This window comes from Periplaneta americana, chromosome 15 (genome assembly GCF_040183065.1).
Source record: "Periplaneta americana isolate PAMFEO1 chromosome 15, P.americana_PAMFEO1_priV1, whole genome shotgun sequence".
NCBI lineage: Eukaryota > Metazoa > Arthropoda > Insecta > Blattodea > Blattidae > Periplaneta > Periplaneta americana.
This window is the reverse complement of record NC_091131.1, coordinates 99034287-99053410: the sequence shown is the minus strand read 5'-3', so window position 1 is coordinate 99053410 and position 19124 is coordinate 99034287. Positions and strand designations below refer to the sequence as shown.

At 34.1% G+C, this 19124-nt stretch overlaps 1 protein-coding gene across 3 annotated transcripts in view; it reads right to left on the bottom strand.

Annotated features, from left to right (window-relative positions):
- LOC138715652 (uncharacterized) overlaps nucleotides 1-19124 on the bottom strand; it is a 550339-nt gene that overhangs the window by 341071 nt on the left and 190144 nt on the right. For 2 of the 3 annotated variants that reach the window (XR_011336530.1, XM_069848724.1), the window contains exon 2: nucleotides 13078-13161. Coding sequence is in view for 2 of the 3 variants with exons in the window: in XM_069848724.1 (XP_069704825.1) it covers nucleotides 13078-13161 (84 nt within the window). In the remaining variant the exon portion in view is untranslated. The remainder of the gene's footprint in view (nucleotides 1-13077; nucleotides 13162-19124) is intronic. The other variant, XM_069848725.1, reaches the window with a different exon arrangement.

Sequence of the window (19124 nt, the reverse complement as noted above, 5' to 3'; positions counted from 1 at the left end):
GTTGTGATTGTTCATTGGTATATTAATTAATCTGTGTGTCATTGTACGGAAAGCTGCATGTTTATGTTGTATGGGATAATTTGATGAATTGTGTATATGTGTTGTGGTTGTAGTGGGTTTCCTGTATATTTTGAATTCGTGTCTGTTATTTGTTTTGGTTATGGTGATGTCTAAGAAGTTTATAGTTTGGTTATGTTCCATTTCTATTGTATACTTTAATTTGGGATGTATTTTGTTGAGTTGTTGATGTAGGTTTTCTATTTGTCTTTTGTTTCTATTATATAGGACTATTATGTCATCTACATATCGATGCCAGTACATTATTTTCTCTGCGTGTTTGTTGTTATCGGTGTTTAGTATGTGTGTTTGTTCTATGTTGTGAATAAAGATGTCAGCTAATATACCGGTACTTGATATAGATGAACCCATTGGTAATCCTTCAGTTTGTGTATAATATTTATTGTTATGTGTGAAATAATTTTGTTTAGTAATAATCTCTGTAATGTGTATAATTTCGTCAATGTGAGTCTGTGGTATGTTATTTTTGATAAGCATTTTTCGAAGTATTTCAAGTGTTTCTGTTACTGGTATGTTTGTATATAGGTTTTCGATGTCAAATGACGCTAATGTTGTGTTGTGTGGAATGTGTTTGTGTTTTATTTTGTTAACTATGTCTATGGTGTTGATTATTGTTGTTGGGTTTTCAAATTGTATACTATTTCTTATAATGTTGTCTATATATTTCGCTAATTTGTATGCTGGTGCATTCTTGTAGTTAATAAGAGGCCTGATTGGTATATTTTGTTTGTGAATTTTTGGTAATGCATTTAATTTAGGTGCGTGAGGTTTAATTTGTTTCAATTGTTGTTTTTTGTTGTTAGGTATGATGTGAGTGTTTTGATTTATTGTATTTTTGACTATTGCTTGATATTTTGTTGTTGGATCTGTTTTTATTTCTGTGATGCTATTTTCGTGAAAAAATGTGTTAATTTTGTCATTCATGTCTTGAGCATTCATTATTACAGTGCAATTACCCTTAGATAAAATAAACAAACCTATAAATGATAAGCATGAAATTAAAACAATAAAAACATTAAGAGAGAAACAACAAGCACACAATTTAACATTTGTAAAAGCTGATAGGCCTAAGGGTTTATGGTTTTAATATTGTTTACTATATTTCAGTAAATGCATCTTCAGTTCGAATTGTTTTCGCATTGCATGGGTAGGCAAAATGTGGTGCCTCCTGAAAATAAAGGTGCTGGCTCCTGAAAATGTTTTAGTTTTATTTATCTCTGGTAAAAATTATCTTTTATTGCATGCTGCCTTTAAATAAATACTTTGTCATTGTTGTTATTAAATGGAAGTGGTATTTGGTACATGAGTGTTATTCCTGTTGTTCATCGACTTATACACACGAATAAACAGATGTAAAAACAAATTACCGGAGCGTGTTGACTCGCAACTTGCTCTCCGTACCAGCGAAGATAGTTCGATCGGTGTACACCTAAGTTGTATTGAAAGTAACCACGCAGGGCTCTAGTTATGTTTCTACATAGCATTTAATTTATTATAACGTTGTGGACTGCATGTTTTGGAGATGGTTTTGAATTCAAATCCATTCGGCTATTTGCACTCATTGCAACGTCACACCGTTGTTCAAAGATGTTGCTTGTTTTCGTTTCGTTGTCGTCAGAAGTTTGGGTTTAAGTAAATTTAGTCCCGTCCAGCTGCCAGTCTTGATCTGGTTGGTAAATTCAGTGTTAGGCTGGGTAAATTGTGTCGAGATATATATATATATAATTATAAAATTAATTCGTTGAATATGGCGAAAAATATCGTGTTCACTTAGTTTAGTATAAGAATACGAATGTTGAACCAAAATGTTGTCTTTGATAAATATCTGAAATACTTTATTTGGACTACCATTTTACCTCTTGATCACGTTGAGAACTCTTCTTCAAAGACTTCATGTCGATCGAACAACCTTGCGATGAAAAAATTGAACAGTTCATAGATTATATCTTTGAAAATACATTGCTCCAGATGCCAGATTCTCTCCTGTTTGATCTGAATTTTTGCCTCTATAAAAGAACAACCAATAGCTGTGAGTCTTTCAATTCCCTCCTCAATTAATGTTTTATAACGCACATTCATATTTTTTTTTATTTCATTGACATTTTGAAAGATTTTCAATTAAAAGTGTACATTTTAACTAGTAATACGGGAAAACTGACGTAAAGTAAAAATAAAAAGAAATGATTTCTTGGAGAAAATATGACGCTCATGACAAAATGAGATATTTCTACGTTTGAATTCATCATAGCAGTCCCTCTTAAATTTATACCTTAATAAATTTAAGGGCGGTTTGCAATAAAAATTGGCAAACTATTAAATATCCATGCTCCAACTATTAAAGCATTATAATACAAATAATTTTTTGAGGGACGATCCAACAGTGTTCACTACATAACACTAATACGCAAGCCGGAGAAGGAAATAAATGTTTGCTGCAATTGTTACCTGGGACTCAATTTACCTGTACCCTTTTTGGATTCGGGGCCAATTTACTGCATTTTTTATGCTCGGGACTCAGTTTACCTTTCCCGCACAAATAGGTAAGATTCTCGCTAAAAGTCTCTCCATGTTGTTCTTTGATATTTCATAGACTAGACTTCCCAAGATTCTCGAGGTCTGGGAAACATGGTAGCCAAGCAGTAGGAATTCTTTTTCAAATCCACCTTTCAGGATGACGGTAATCCGAGGGTAGATACTTTTGAGAGCATGTATAGTACAGTATCGTACTGAAGCGCCATCGTTAATAAAACTTCTTTCATTTGACACATATCACTCCCTAAACTTAGTCATAAACTCAAATTAATTCTCTGTATGCTTTTTAGTGGCTTACCGTCTACGCAACTAACCCAAGAGTGTTATACTCGTTGAACATTCTACTTTTCATTTACTTTATTAAAATATCGGGTTCCTAATTCGAGACTTCTGCATGTATGTTATTCAGTCATAATCATAAATTGTATCACCACTTAAAAATTAAAACAGTAACACCCAGCAGTAGTTACGCTGCCTTGATAACTCGGTTGGAAGAACACTGGCTTACAATGACCAGGTTCGAATTCCGGTGATAATGGATTCGTATTTTTGGTGCACATTCAATCTATATTTCAATAGTATTTCTCTAAATGGTGCCGACGTGTTGTAGTATTAATTGACGTAGGGATGACGTCAGTTTGCGCATACTGTACGTAGTACGCTTTCGTGGGGATGTGGAAGGCACTGTAATTGGACTCAACCGGAACCGTAAGGAAGTGAAAGATAAATCGTAAATTGACATTACTCAGCGGAAACAATATGTACAAGATGGTTGTAGCTCTGACTTAAAAAATCGTCCAATTATATTATTAGAGAATCGGTAAGTATAATAAGCAGTGAAAACCTTCGAAACCCCTCCTTTGTACCAAAGGAAAAAAAAAAGATCTTGCCAAAGGACTCAGGGATATGATATTGCTTTAAAAAGAATAATGAAATAATTTGTACTAAGAGTACTAAACCGGACTTCATAAGGGTAAAATTTTAAAGAACGAATAAAGAAAATGAGATAGGAAAAGAAGAGATTAATTGAAAGAAATTGTGTGAAGTCGAAAGTGCCATGTCGAATGATCGTTCTAAAGCTTACTTTCTTTAAGGAATCTGTATTATTAAAGTCTTCAATTTTTTTTTTTTTTTTTTTTTTTGGGTTCTACTCAGGTAACCTGAAGTGGATCTTGGTTTAGACAGCAAAGGGGTAGGTAGGAGAGGGAGGGTAACCAACTGCTTAACTTTGAACGAACAAGTGATGGCTAAGGGGACGGATACATACTTATGCAAATAAGATATTGAGCTCAGTATTGTAAAAATATGTTGTTTTAAATAATAATAGTAATAATAATAATAATAATAATAATAATAATAATACGGCTTTTAAGGAACCCGGAGGTTCATTGCCGCCCTCTCATAAGCCCGCCATCGGTCTCTATCCTGAGCAAGATTAATCCAGTCTCTACCATCATATCCCACTTCCCTCAAAACCATTTTTATATCATCCTCCCATCTACGTCTCCGCCTCCCCAAAGGTCTTTTTCCCTCCAACCTCCCAACTAACACTCTATATGCATTTCTGGATTCGCCCATACATGCTACATGCCCTGTCCATCTGAAACGTTTGGATTTAATATTCCTAATTATATCAGGTGAGAATACAGTGAATAGAGTTCTGCGTTGTGTAACCATCTCTATTCTACTGTAACTTCAACCTCTTAGCCCCAAATATTTTCCTAAGTATCTTATTCTCGAACATCCTTAGCCACTGTTCCTCTCTCAAAGTGAGAGTAGCCTGCAAGTTTCACAACAATACAAAATGACCGGTAATATAACTATATTATAAATTCTAACTTTCAGATATTTTGAGAGGAGACTGGATGACAAAAGGTTCTCAACCGAATAATATCAGGCATTTCTCATATTTATTCTGTGTTTAATTTCCTCCCGAGTGTCATTTATATTTGTTGCTGTTGCTGCAAGATATTTGAACTTTTCCACCTTTTCAAAGGATAAATTTCTAATTTTTATATTTCCATTTCGTACTATGATCTAGTCACGAGACATAATCATATATTTCGTATTTTCAGGATAATCGTTTGTTGATTTTCTCCTAACTTATTCACGTCATCCACATAGACAAGCAACTGACGTAACCCGTTCAATAATAATAATAATAATAATAATAATAATAATAATAATAATAATAATAATCTGATAATGATAATAATAATAATAATAATAATAATAATAATAATAATGTTTCATAATGTAAAGTAATTTGTCCTTTGTTTTTTTTTTTTTTTTTTTTTTTACAAATGTGGACTAACAGTTTGCGAACTGTAACACTAATGATCGTATTGTCTATCTTATCTTGAGCTCGTGCTTGCAAGATTACAGCGAGATACTCATCTCTCTGCACAATGATGAACTAAATTCGATCTGCCTCAAGTGTTAACACTGCTCTTCACACATGTAGCGGTGCGATAGTGTCAACACTGTCACATAGTTAATGGGGACTCGGTAACATGGTTAGTCACTAAGACAAGGGTGGGAGCGTGGGAACGTCGTATTACAAGACTGCAGCCCTTGGCATAGTGGCTACACCGCTCCTGTTAGAGCTGGGTCAAGGGTTTGGGTTGAGGAGAGTTGCCGAGTTTGAGCACGGCATATTAGACATTAGTACGCTCTGTTCTTGACATACAGTCGGGGTTGGCGACGTAAATTGGATAATATGTTACATATTTTACATAAATTACACGCAAATTACGCGACGTAGAAAAACTAATATTTTACACGATTTTCTATGCGGCGCTATAAATTCATAGGCTTTCGACTGTACATTATTCTCTTGTTCTTTTATCATTTGATATCGTTGATTGTTTTACTTATATTCCTACCTTCTATTTTTTTTAGTTTTCCTTTAATATTATTTTTCCCATAACTACCATTGAGTGAACACCCATTTGTAGTTGCTAAATGTTCACTCACTCACTCACTCACTCACTCACTCACTCACTCACTCACTCACTCACTCACTCACTCACTCACTCACTCACTCACTCACTCATTCCGTTTATTAGTTCATTCCTTCTATTGTGTATTACTTCATTCTTTCATTCATTAGTTCATCTACTTACGTAAATTGTAGGGGAATATAATGTATATAGTGCCATATATAGAGGTAGGTAGGCTATAGTGGGCAGGCAGAATAAGAAATGAAGATGCGTTGGAAAGAGTGGGTGAAGAAGGGTTGATGTTGAAACTCATCAGGAAGAGGAAAAGGAATTGGTTGAGTCACTGTCTGAGAAGAAACTGCCTACTGAAGGATGCACTGGAAGGAATAGTGAACGGGAGAAGAGTTCGGGGCAGAAGAAGATATCAGATGAAAGACAATTAAGATAATATGGATCATATGAGGAGAGAAAGAGGAAGGAAGAAAATAAGAAAGATTGGAGAAAGCTAGGTTTGCAGTGAAAGACGTGCCCTTGGGCAGAACACTGAATGAATTAATATATATGGATATTGTATAAATAGTTACAGGGCTGGGTATGGACAGATAGGAAGGTAAATATAAATAATTAGGTTGTTATTTGATCAACTGTCCGAAGACAGATTTGAATCTCATAAGTGACACCAATAAGGCATCATTCATGAGGCAACTAACACAGAAGATAATGGGGTAGGGAGGCTAGTTCGTTTCTCTCTCCATTGCATACATCGCTGACTAGTAACATATTATGCTAGTCAGACTACAGATGTAGCTAGTCAAACAATTGTTCTTCCTCTGACATACTGTATACCGTCAAGTGAGATGTGCTGCCTGATATAGATTTGCATATCATTCAGAACCTTAATCAGAGGCAAATAATTAAGTTTAGACAGATATATAGGCAGGTATTTCTAGATCTGTACGTGTAGATAAATACATTTGTAGGGATAGATAGGTATGCAGTATGTTTTAAAGATAGGTAAAAATTAAAAATGAGAATTACAGTCTAATAAAAACAAAAAAGAGTCAGTGTACACGGGGATGTGCATGTGAGCCGTATGCGAGATAGTGCAGGTATTTTCTTAAGATCCGCATCGTATTCCAGGCAAGAAGCTTCCATGTTTTGTGAGGAGTTCATGTACCCTTATGAATATACTGTACGTATATAGAGCTGTCTTCTATACGAAAAAAAAAAAAAAAAACTTCCCTGTAAAAGTGTGCAGCCTCGAGTGCCTTGTCGTTGGCATAAAGTGCATGTTCGCATACTTTTCGTTGCTGTAACCTCTCTCCATTTTTACATTCTTATAGATACTGTGCCTGCTACATATATGATCTCAGATCACTGTAAGAAGTCTAAAGAAAAAAATAAGCATTCGTTTAAATAAGAAATCTATGGAATATATTAGAAGAAACTTTTCATTACCTCTCAAACGGGTTATTTGAGAACCTATATTGACTGAACTGCTGACGTGAACACTTCTTTAAAATCAGACCGATACGTGGGGAACCAGGACGGAAATGCGATGTAACGTTTGTAGTATGATCCATTCCGATATAACTTCATGACTAATAACACGATTGAAATAAAATATGTGGTCTCTTTCGATATCGAGTATACGACTACGATGCGAGCATGACCTTGAGATGACGCGCATGCGCATAGGCGGAATCGGTTGGTAGATGAACAGTTACAGAGAATTCATATTAATGCAAGATAGTGAAAAAAATAATTCTTCTAAACCGTTTAATTTAAACAGTCTTAACAGATAGAAAATTCATTACATAAATTCCTGGGGATGATGGTTTGTTTACGCGTACAAATATTTACGAATATTATTTTATTTCTGATTTCTTAAATTATGTAAAATTGAAATTTTGTTTTCTCAATTTGTGTATAAATGTTATTATTTTGTTCAGTATTTCTAACGTACCTACATATTCTAATATTACTCTCTAAATTACTTTATTATGTAGAATAATTGTCTGTGATATTTATAGTAGCCTACCTATGTCAAGTTTTGTTTTACAAGTTAATTTCTTTTGTACACTTTCATTATTGCTTCTCCATTATTCCTTATGTTAAAATTACGAAACAAGTTATGACAGAGCAAAGTGGCTCAGAAGGTAACGTTTGAGACACATTCAGGAGGTCCAGAGTTCAAACCCTTTGGCGGGGTAACCAGTCACAAAGGTAAATACCGGATTGGAAATTTACATACCATGATTCAGCACGGCCTTAATCATGAATATCTTAAACATTAAAACAATAGTAAATTAGTTAAATGATACAAATCATAACACATCACAGTAGAAACAATAAAACTCAACAATAGTCAACGGCATATTTTCATAATAATACTCATTGGTTACCTTATTAATTTGTAACTATTAAATTTGAAACATTAACATGGATATTACGATGAAGTGAAAAGAAGCGACTAGAAGCATTTGAAAAGTGGATATGGAGGAGAATGGAACGTGTGAAGTGGACTGACGGAATAAGAAATGAAGCTGTGTTGGAAAGAAAGAATGATGCTGAAATTGATCAGGAAGAGAAAAAGGAATTGGTTGGGTCACTGGCTGACAATAAACTGCCTACTGAAGGATGCATTGGAAGGAATGGTGAACGGGAAGAGTTCGGGGTAGAAGAAGATATCAGATGATAGATAACATTAAGATATATGGATCATATGAGGAAACAAAGAGGAAGGCAGAAAATGGGAAAGATTGGAGAAAACTGGCTTTGCAGTGAAAGACCTGCCCTAGGGCAGAACACTAAATGAAAGAATGAACTTTGAAAGCCACTATTTAGATATTACTTGATTACACTCGAAGATAATTATGATACGCATTATTCAGTGGTACACCAATCCAAAGAGTTTCTGAATCTCTGATCTAAAGCAAAAAGAGCGTACAATATACTTCCAGACATCGTATTTTGAAATGCAAGGGTAAGTATTGTACATGCATCTATAAAATAAATGAGATTTTATTCTGGAAACATTATACATTACTTTTAACAAGAAAAGGTACTTGAGCAGTCACAAATCTGATTTTGATCTGAGTGTGGACGTTTGTATAATGTAATGCCGTTAGCAAAGTGAATGAGCAAGAAAGGGAAGTAGACGAGAAGAGCTTCGTCGAATGGAAGCTAGGAGAAGAAAATATATGCAGAGTGAAATGGATATAATCAAATGTCAGTGCTGTGATATTTTTTGTCTTATTTTTAGACTGGCGCAACAGAAATCTCTAGAAGAGCTCTGCTAAAAAGTGCAATGCAGCAGTTGGTGATATTACTTTTCCTTTTAAGTTGGTGTGTAGTGTTGTAGGCCTACTTTTTAAAATCGTATCTATAGAACTGCAAACTCTTTTCGGTTCCGATCAGTTGATAAGTAATGAATTATTAGTTTTATACGAAGTACATTGGTTTCATTTAATATAAATAAATTATTTAATAGTTATAGTTAATAATGTAATACTGGTATTTTAAGCCTGATTCACACGGGATAGTTTACAGGAGTCAAGTGCTTGAATCCTCTAAACTTGACGCCATCTTTGTGATCACACGGAGACACTAAACTTGAAACCATGTTCCACACGTGAAAAACGCGCGCTGAATGTTGTATGCTTAAAGGTACACTGTTTTAAGTTTTTTTTTTTTACCTTTTTTGCTAACCACTTCTACATTTGTTTTGGACACTCTTGTTTCTTAAGTTTGGTAACAAGTTTCTGAAATAATGCCTCTTGTCACCTGCTTCAAATTAATTTAATTTATAAGTATTGATAATGATTCACATGGACAGCAATTATAAAATAGGTACTAATATATGAAACTCATTAGAAATAGAAATAAAAGAAATGAAAACATGAAAGAGATGTTGCTTATTATGATTAAAAAATCAGAAATTTAATAAATCGATACCGGTAATAAATTGCAGGGCCAAAACAAGGAAAAAGTTTTGATATTTGTCTCGATCTAGAGATATTAAACACCAAATTTCTTCTATATATATTTGGAGAGATATAAAATGGAATTATTTTGAGTATTTCAACGGAATCAGTATTATTTTTGTTTATATTTTTCTGAGAAATATCATCAAGTATGTCGTTCTTGTGTCATTGAGCGTATAGAAACCAAAAATGCATTACAATAATCTAGTTGGGAACTGGAATGGGCAAGGTATTTTGAATATGTTATAATATAGGAACCTAAGGAATTCATTCTGTATGAACGTGATAGAATGAACGTTGTTTTTGCAAGAGAATTCCAAATAATTACAGTAGTATATTCAACTTGCTTCTAACCAGGTGCAGGCCTAACCTAAAAACAGGTGGTTGCTGAAACAATTTTGAATTACAAATCCAAGTCATTTGAAAGCAGAATTAGTAGGCCTAATTGTTAAAATGTGGAGTGTGAAAGTTAAATTAATCTCAAATTCGATACCTAAATTAATTCGCTATTAATTTAAACAAACCATACACGCACACTGTGTGCTTGCAAGTTGCTACAAGTTAGCATTCACATGAGGAAAGTGGTGGAGTCAAGTTGATCACGTGACGGGAAAGTGGGCACAAAAGTTGACGAGTCGTCAACTCAAATTCTGCTTGACCGCCAAGTCACAACTTGACTGTCTCGACCATATCACACGGGGGAAATGGGAAGAAAGTCGAGTTACTTGAAGCACTTGACTCCTGTAAACTATCCCGGTATGAATTGGCCTTTATTGATATAAAGTTATTTTCATTGACACGGGATAGATAAAAGTATGTTCTGACTATAAAGAAGCTATACGGAGGTGACAGCGTGATGTAGAGTAGGCCATCAGTCTGTCACGCGGAAGGTCAAGGTTCGAGTCCTGCTCACGCTTAAGATTTTCCATTGAAAAATTCATAGTGATATTTTAGCTGACAATGTCGCAATTGGGACTTTTCTAGGTTTTCTCCCCTTACCGGTACCTGAATGTAAGCGTCGTCATTATTTCGTTATTCCTCCATTCTACGAGTATTAATGATCTTTTTATCAGCATTGGTAGCATTTTTCAGGTCACAGTTCGGCGTCATACCGTAGGAGCTGATCAGGGGGAGGCATGTGATATTACTGCATGGAATCTGGATACACAGCGGAACTTAGCGCAGTCGGTCGGTGTGAGTTAGCACAATAAATCAGTAATAATTTCAGTTCTAGATCATAATGATCTCCCATTTAAAGTGACAGATTCATAGGATCTCTCTAATTGCGTGAAAAGTTTGTTCTCAGTTGGGTGTTACTGTGATATTTTGATTTCTAAGGAACTGGTTCTTAGTTCTAAGGATTGTGAATGTGATTGTGAATGAAATAAATTTCTTGCAATTTATATACAGTACTACAGTACTTAGTCTAAAAAACAATCTTATTCAGACGCTTGTAATGACCCATTTTGATTACTGCGATTCCTTGCTAACTAATGTAAGTTTACTCTTAGCTGAGAGACTACAACGTGTCCATAATGTGTGCATAAGATTCATCTGCAATACTCGTAAATTTGACCATATAACGCCTTTCCTCCAGTTACTTTCATGGGTGCGTCTGAAGGAACGAAGAACAATACACTCAGTGTCTCTTCTATTTAGAATCATGCATATTTCTACTCCGAATTATCTGCTATCACTCTTTCAATCTCTTACAACACTTCGAAACCGGCATCAAGCACTTCTTTCTATCCCCCATCAGTCATCACAGAACGTCTTTAACATCCTCCTACACTGTAGAAATATCTCGCCTCTGGAATTTGTTACCTAATGACGTTAGGGATAATTCTTTTGGATCACACCACCTCCTAAAGACAACATATATAGATAACGGACAGAACGATTGGGGTAGATAGAAAGCAAATTCCAATCCGGTATCTGCTTTCAGGATAAGGATAACCCGCAACATTATGTATAGGATACAAATAAAATAACTCTTAATAAAACAACCTGCATAATGGTCTTTAATTTATTACATATACTTAATAAACTACAAATATCCAAACTCATACGAACAACCACCAACTACTTAAACATTCTAAGCAATTATAGAATCTACCAATCTCCTCCCTCCAAAAAAATAAAAAAAAATTGGAATTGGGTGTTTTTACTGCATTCTTAGTGTATAATCATAGCTGACTTGATAAAGACTGACTAATAATCGTAGATTTTCTTATAAAGGACATGCAAATATCATAATTACTCAATTTTTTCCACCTTTACTAACATTTCATCGCTTACTTTAACTGTCCAAAATTCACAAGCATGAGAAAGCTGCAGTGTAATACTATTTTAAAGACATTTATATGAATTACTGATAATTGATGCAATATACAGGGTACAACAGCTCTGAACGGGTAATTTTAAGGAGAGTATATCTCTCACACACAGTTAAGGGGCGATAAACTGCGAGCACATATTGCTGCCAATACAATGTCACTTAGTCGTCATGGGAAGGTGGAGTAGTGCACAACATGAAAAACGTTTAGAAAAACGACAGTTTTGAGTCTGTTAGGCGTAAATATAGTTATTTGAATTTATGGCAACATGATTCCGTCCCATCTGCTCATGCGACTTACACAGAGTGTAACAAAAGGTTCTCGTACAGTGAAAATTTTAGTTTTTTTTTCATGTATTTGACGGTAAATATCACATTTTCAGCCAAATTATTAATAAAGGATTGCATCATACCACAATCAAGTAGTTCCAACTCCTACACCATAAAATTTGGTCATGGTTCCTGAGAAAATGGACACTAAACAAGATAATAATAATACAGAAACTTTTGTTACACTCTGTATTTTCATCCATACACAATTCAGGTGGTACATGATTATAACATCGCGATATTCTAATTCGAAGAGCATTTTGTGAGGAGATTTTAAATCGCAAGGATGAAGATGAAGACTTTATTAACACTTTGTGGATATCTGACGAAGCACATTTCCATCTCAGCGATAATCACTTAAAGAAGTCCTTTTCAAGAAATAATTGACAGACAATGTAGGCCTTCTTTATGAACTCACGTACACCATTTTGAAAAAAAAAAACTGCTTGAGTCAATAACCAACTCCTTATAATTGGTTGTTCCTCTGCCGGGACTTGTATTAATGTATTTCAGTAAAAACATTCAGATTTACTTTGCTTAGGAAGGAATTATGTTATGGATTCTTCGTCCCAGTTTTAACCAACAATAAATGTGGCAACCACTTGTCCGCTAAGGACATTTTAAAGTTAAAAAGTGTTTTTGTATGGTGTTTTTTTGTTCACCACGAAATATCTCCCTTGTAATTTCTCTCGACAGTAGTAATAAAATCCCACCCTTCCCCACAAAACCGACGGAGAGAATTCAATAGACAGATATTGTTAATCGATATAAATCGGCATTCATCATTAGTACTTAAGTGTTTTCCGAAGCTGCAAGTGGCATTTACAGCCCGACTGGCAGCTAAACTACTATAAAAATTGTTGTGTGTACCTACCTTGTGGACAGGGCCGGTCGATTGCAAATCGATTGCACACCAAATTGTCCGATACGTTCACACACGTGTAGCACGTCACGCCTGCTGTGGACCAATCAGAATACAACTCACTTTAGTACACACATACTGCAACAGCAATGCACGAAAGGAAACAACAACAATGATTCGAAAAACATACGACACATTTTGCTATCGTGATGTGAATTATACATTACATTATTTTTGTTCGAAGAGTCAATTCTATACATTCAAAACAGAAACAGAGATTAAAATCTTTAGTTTTTTTCAAATGTTTACAGCCAAAACGTTTATATTATATACTTGTGTATAGGAAGTGTGTGTGAGGAAATGAATGCAAATATCTTAGTAAACGAGAACTACGAAAGAAACAAAATGTTCGTAATGTATTTTGGCATATCTCGTAGTGTTTTTTGCATTGCATAAGTATGACATTTTACCTTAAATATTATCTTATTTAGGTAAATTAACCAATGGTACGTACTTTATTTATTGACTATCCTCAAAAGGCAAAGGAAAATTTGCACTTAAATTTCCGTTCGTATTCTATCTATATTATCTCTATCAAAATATTTACACATTTTTCCTGAAACACTACATACTGTACTGTATATCCTTAACACGTTTTATTGTTTATGTTCATATGTTTACTTACGCGACCAAGATGTAGTAAACTAGTAAATTGTGCATAATAAGGAATATGCACTAAATATAGAGTCCATGATCTTTACAACGGTGTCGATGTGTAATTTCTTTCATGTTCGTTGGCCCTTAAGTGGGGAGGTAACCATTGTTCTGCAAAAATTTAGTGTAATTCATTTTTTTATATCTCAGCTACTATGAAAGCTAAATGAACTAAACTTTTCATGAATTTAAATGTCATATTTAGGTTCATATTTCAGATACGTTAAATATATAATAAGGAATTGCTTTTAATTTCAGTCAGCAACTTATCGATTAATACAGAAAACAATTTCTGTTTTTAAGTTTCACATCATTTTATCCACAAATATTTTCGATTTTTAAAAAATCATCATCAGGTGGAGATACAAAATAGACAAATTGAACATAGGTGAAGTACAAAAATATATAAATATACACATATTATTAATAAAACAGTTTAAAACCAACATGACATAAAATTTGTTTCCAGAGCATTTCTGTATAATGAAACATTTAATAAAATTTCAAGTTAAAAGTCATTCAAAGTGATAAACACACTATTTGCATCTCTCGATGTTATAAAAATAAGTTTTGAATATAAAATATGTGTGTGTTGATAAATACATTTAAATTTTCAAAGCCATTAATCATGCCGTGTTCAGACGAAGGTTACAAATATTGATTAATTTTCAGATGTCACACTCACCTCATCGATTCGAGTGACTAATAAACTTATAGAACACCAATTTTGTAATTAATTGTATATTTTGTTATGTAAATGCTCTATAGTGGTAGAAAATATGCAAATTTAATATTATTTCTACAGATAATTGTTAGCTATTTTAATATTCTGAATAGTGTTTTATAAAGTGTAATGTATGTACATTAAGCATGAAAGGTTTGTTCATTTAGCTTTTATTTAGCTTGTAGTACTGAGATGCAAAAAATAATAATAATAATAATAATAATAATAATAATAATAATAATAATAATAATAATTTCGCTAAATTTTTGCAGGCCAATGGTGTACCTCCTCCCTAACGGTTAGAATAACTCTGTTATTAAAATTAATTTTAACATTAATCTGTATAAAAAGGAAAGTAATTCTAACTTAACTTTATAAGCAGCAAGAAAAAAATTCTTTCGAATTTTCACCTCCAAAACGCCGCCAGTTGTTTAGTTACTGTTTAAACCAGCTATATTGCGGTTCTCTATGGACAATCCATTTCCCAAATTACAGTTTTTGAGACACGTGGTTGTTCATCATCATTCCCTCAAAAACGTGCCACTGGACCAGTGCTCAGCGAAATCAATACTGTGCCAGCTCTGCAGGCCGCCTCTCCTACACGATTCTAATATTAACTTCCCATCTATATTCCTGTACCCCAACGACAAATTCGTGCGTATTTCTTCTTCTGTTTTATTTATGCACGTTTAGTGCTCGAACTGGAAATTTACTAGTTACGATATTTCCTAAATTGAAGATGTATGATACTATCAAAAATAAAATTATTTGCAGACTATAAAACACACAGATATATTATAAGATACAATTTTATGTACAGATACGAAAATAAAATTTGGAGCTCCTTTATGAATTAATGATAATACTTAACCAAGACTCGTATGTTTCTTACTTATTATGAATTGCAGTAGTTATTGCTTTAATAATGGAAATTTCTGCATCGAAAACAAAGTTCATGGAATTTTCAAGGTAAAATGCCAATCAGAAATAAAATTCCCATTATAAATTCTATTTTAGAATAAGTAAGTTAGTATTTTAATAGTATCAGCTGCTTGTCTATGCGGATGACGTGAATATGTAGGATAAAATCCACAAACGATTAGGAAAAACACGGGAATTTTACTGGAAGCAAGTAAAGAGATAGGTTTGGAAGTAAATCCCGAAAAGACAAAGTATATGATTATGTCTCGTGACGAGAATATTGTACGAAATGGAAATATAAAAATTGGAAATTTATCTTTTGAAGAGGTGGAGAAGTTCAAATATCTTGGAGCAACAGTAACAAATATAAATGATACTCGGGAGGAAATTAAACACAGAATAAATATGGCAAATGCCTGTTATTATTCGGTTGAGAAGCTTTTATCATCCAGTCTGCTGTCAAAAAATCTGAAAGTTAGAATTTATAAAACAGTTATATTACCGGTTGTTCTTTATGGTTGTGAAAGTTGGACTCTCACTTTGAGAGAGAAAAATAGGTTAAGGGTGTTTGAGAATAAGGTGCTTAGGAAAATATTTGGGGCCAAGAGGGATGAAGTTACAGGAGAATGGAGAAAGTTACACAACACAGAACTGCACGCATTGTATTCTTCACCTGACATAATTAGGAACATTAAATCCAGACGTTTCAGATGGGCAGGGCATGTAGCACGTATGGGAAAATCCAGAAATGCATATAGAGTGTTAGTTGGAGGCCGGAGGGAAAAAGACCTTTAGGGAGGCCGAGACGTAGATAGGAAGATAATATTACAATGGATTTGAGGGAGGTGGGATATGATGATAGAGAATGGATTAATCTTGCTCAGGATAGGGACCAATGGCGGGCTTATGTGAGGACGGCAATGAACCTCCGGGTTCCTCAAAAGCCAGTAAGTAAGTATTTTAATAGTACTAGATATAATATTATATACCAAACCGAAAATGAAATATCGCAGAAAATTCAGTTTAAACAATCCCTTAGAACTGTTACGCAATTTTTTATTACCATTGAAGTGCAAAAACATATAAAAAATAAAGGTTTTGGCAAGGCCAACTCTCATGCATACTGTAAGACCGGACCGTCGGAAATGAAGACGTATAACGCCTAGCAACTGCGGAAATGAAATTTTTACGAAGAATTGCCATAGTCAACTTGATCACAAAAGAAATGAATCAATAATAAGTGAATTAAAATAGGTGTATTACCTATTCATGAACACCTCAATAATAATTATTTTTATTATAGATAGAATTTACTCTATCACGTCAATGTAATGGATCGTTACTGATTTTCATGACAGATCCTCCACTACACGCCTCGAGGAAAAAGATCCGTTGGTCTACACCATCACCACCATCATCAACAACTGTAAACTTTGATCTTATTAAACAATTCCATTTTCAAGGAAATTTATTATTTGATTTCGCAGTCGTATTTTGGTTTCGCTTTAATTCTCGGTTTTTCAAGACTATTGGTAAACTTCTTTCTATGCATCTATTGAGTTCTATCGTTCCCTTATGGCCGTGCCATCGTAATCTCTCTTTACTAATCACAATCAGTAATGAGAGTTGTCTGATATGTCAATACTTTCTCTCCGATTGGGGTTCCCATACGTCCTGATGGATCATGATTACTGTATTCCCATTAGGCTTCAAAAAGTGTCCTGTTCTAAATAAGAAAAAGAAATTAAATTTTGAGTTTAAGGAAATTAACATAAAGTAAATATTTACAAGGAAAATACGTCTTCACCTTCTTACGAAGTAAAGGATGTGCATAATGTCCGTCTGTGTAATAAGATGCACTGTTTTCCGTGCGCTTTTAATTATATTGTCTTTAAAGTACTGTACAGCTAGGAAGTAATATCGGTTCTGGCTGATACGTACATCTATTACCAGGCAATACATCACACTTGACGATGTGTATCAGAGGAATAACAATATTGTTTATATCCATATGAAGTATGACTAGCGTAATATGTAGCTAGTCGGTGATGTATGCAATGGAGGTGGAAAGGAACTAGCCACCCTACCCCATTATCTCCTGACCTAGTTGCCTCATAGGTTGATGCCTTCTTGGTATTACTTGGGAGGTTCAGAACTGTCTTCGGATAGTTGATTAAACAACACTAGGCACTAGGCCTAAATAATTTCATTATTTGTAATATTGAAAATATTTTTTATTCTAAATTTTGTTCAGTACATCACAAAAATATGAAGGCGCTATAAACTGCTTGTCTTTCGTATACTGAAAAACATATTCAAGTTTTTGGGTTTGATTAATTATCAAACTAAAGTGATTATAAAATGCTTAAATAAAACTGAACGTGATTTTTTTCTCATGTAGATCATTTTTCATACATATTACTACTTACACCTCAGTTTATTAAAAAAAATTGCCAGATTTTCATGAACTAATGTGTGGCAACCCATTTTATACGTCTTCGTTTTGTATTAGTCCACCACTTCGATTCCTGAAGCAATAATCTGTAGATAAGAAAGTGTAACCAGATAAGACTAAAAAATTTAATCGATTCTTGCTTTCACATGATGCTTACAGGAATTTGAAAATTGCAATATTTTTCTTTCAAAGTAGTTTTATACTATTATAAGCTTTTTATAAGCAATACTGAATTTTGGAAATATGATTCAACCGAAAGTGAAATTGATAGCTCTAGTATTTAGGCTACCGGTACCTATGCTCTGCGAAAAACTTCCAAATTTTAATTTTATTAGTGACAACATTCTTTACTTACTTTTTAATGAACTGGATAGTTAAAATTGTTGCATGTTTGCTGATTTGATGAAGTTTTTATGTCTGTGTGGTCTTGAACTTCAGAAACCACATATCTAATACAATATTTGGTAAACCTATATACGTGTGCTGGGAACTTTTTTAATATTTGCACCATGTGATAAATGCAGACACATCCAGTTTTTCAGAGTTACGTACCAGCTTCATCATCTAGAATTCTAGAGCATAGATGTCCAATTTGTAACTCGTACGAGATAACCCCTGGCATAAGCAACCCGCAGCGCATATTCTTTAAGGTAGTTTTTCCTATGTTATAGCCTATCGAAAGTTATTAACCTTAGCAGAGCATGCTTGACGTGCAATATCTCCTGGTTCTATAGGCGTTTGGACACCCATGATCTAGAGCAGTGGTAAGCATTTTATTCCTTCAGCCTTTCTACAATGATCGAAACAAACTTATGTAGTTCATTCATGTTGCTATATTGGGGGGGGGGGGGGAATGATGAAGCTTCATGTTAGTACCTCACGATATGTTGCGCCCATTATAGACGTCAACCAACCCTACCGGTACAGATGAACAAAAAGGTGGAGGTTAAGAAGTCGTGTTCTTCAGGTACGAAATATATTAGGCCTACATTTGCCGACCGCTGATCTAGAGAATCAGAATTATCACGAGCTTACACCACTTCGAACGAGGTACAAAATCATATTTAACTGCAAGCATAATCCATTAAAGAAATTTCGGCAGAAATTAATGTAGGTGACCTAGGAACAATCCGTCAATATTTAGGAATTTCTCGTCACTTATTTGTTTTAACCTTTAGGCCGCGGTCGTCCAGAAGCATTTCCTTTCTGCTCACTATAAATTTTCATTTAAAATTTTTACAACAA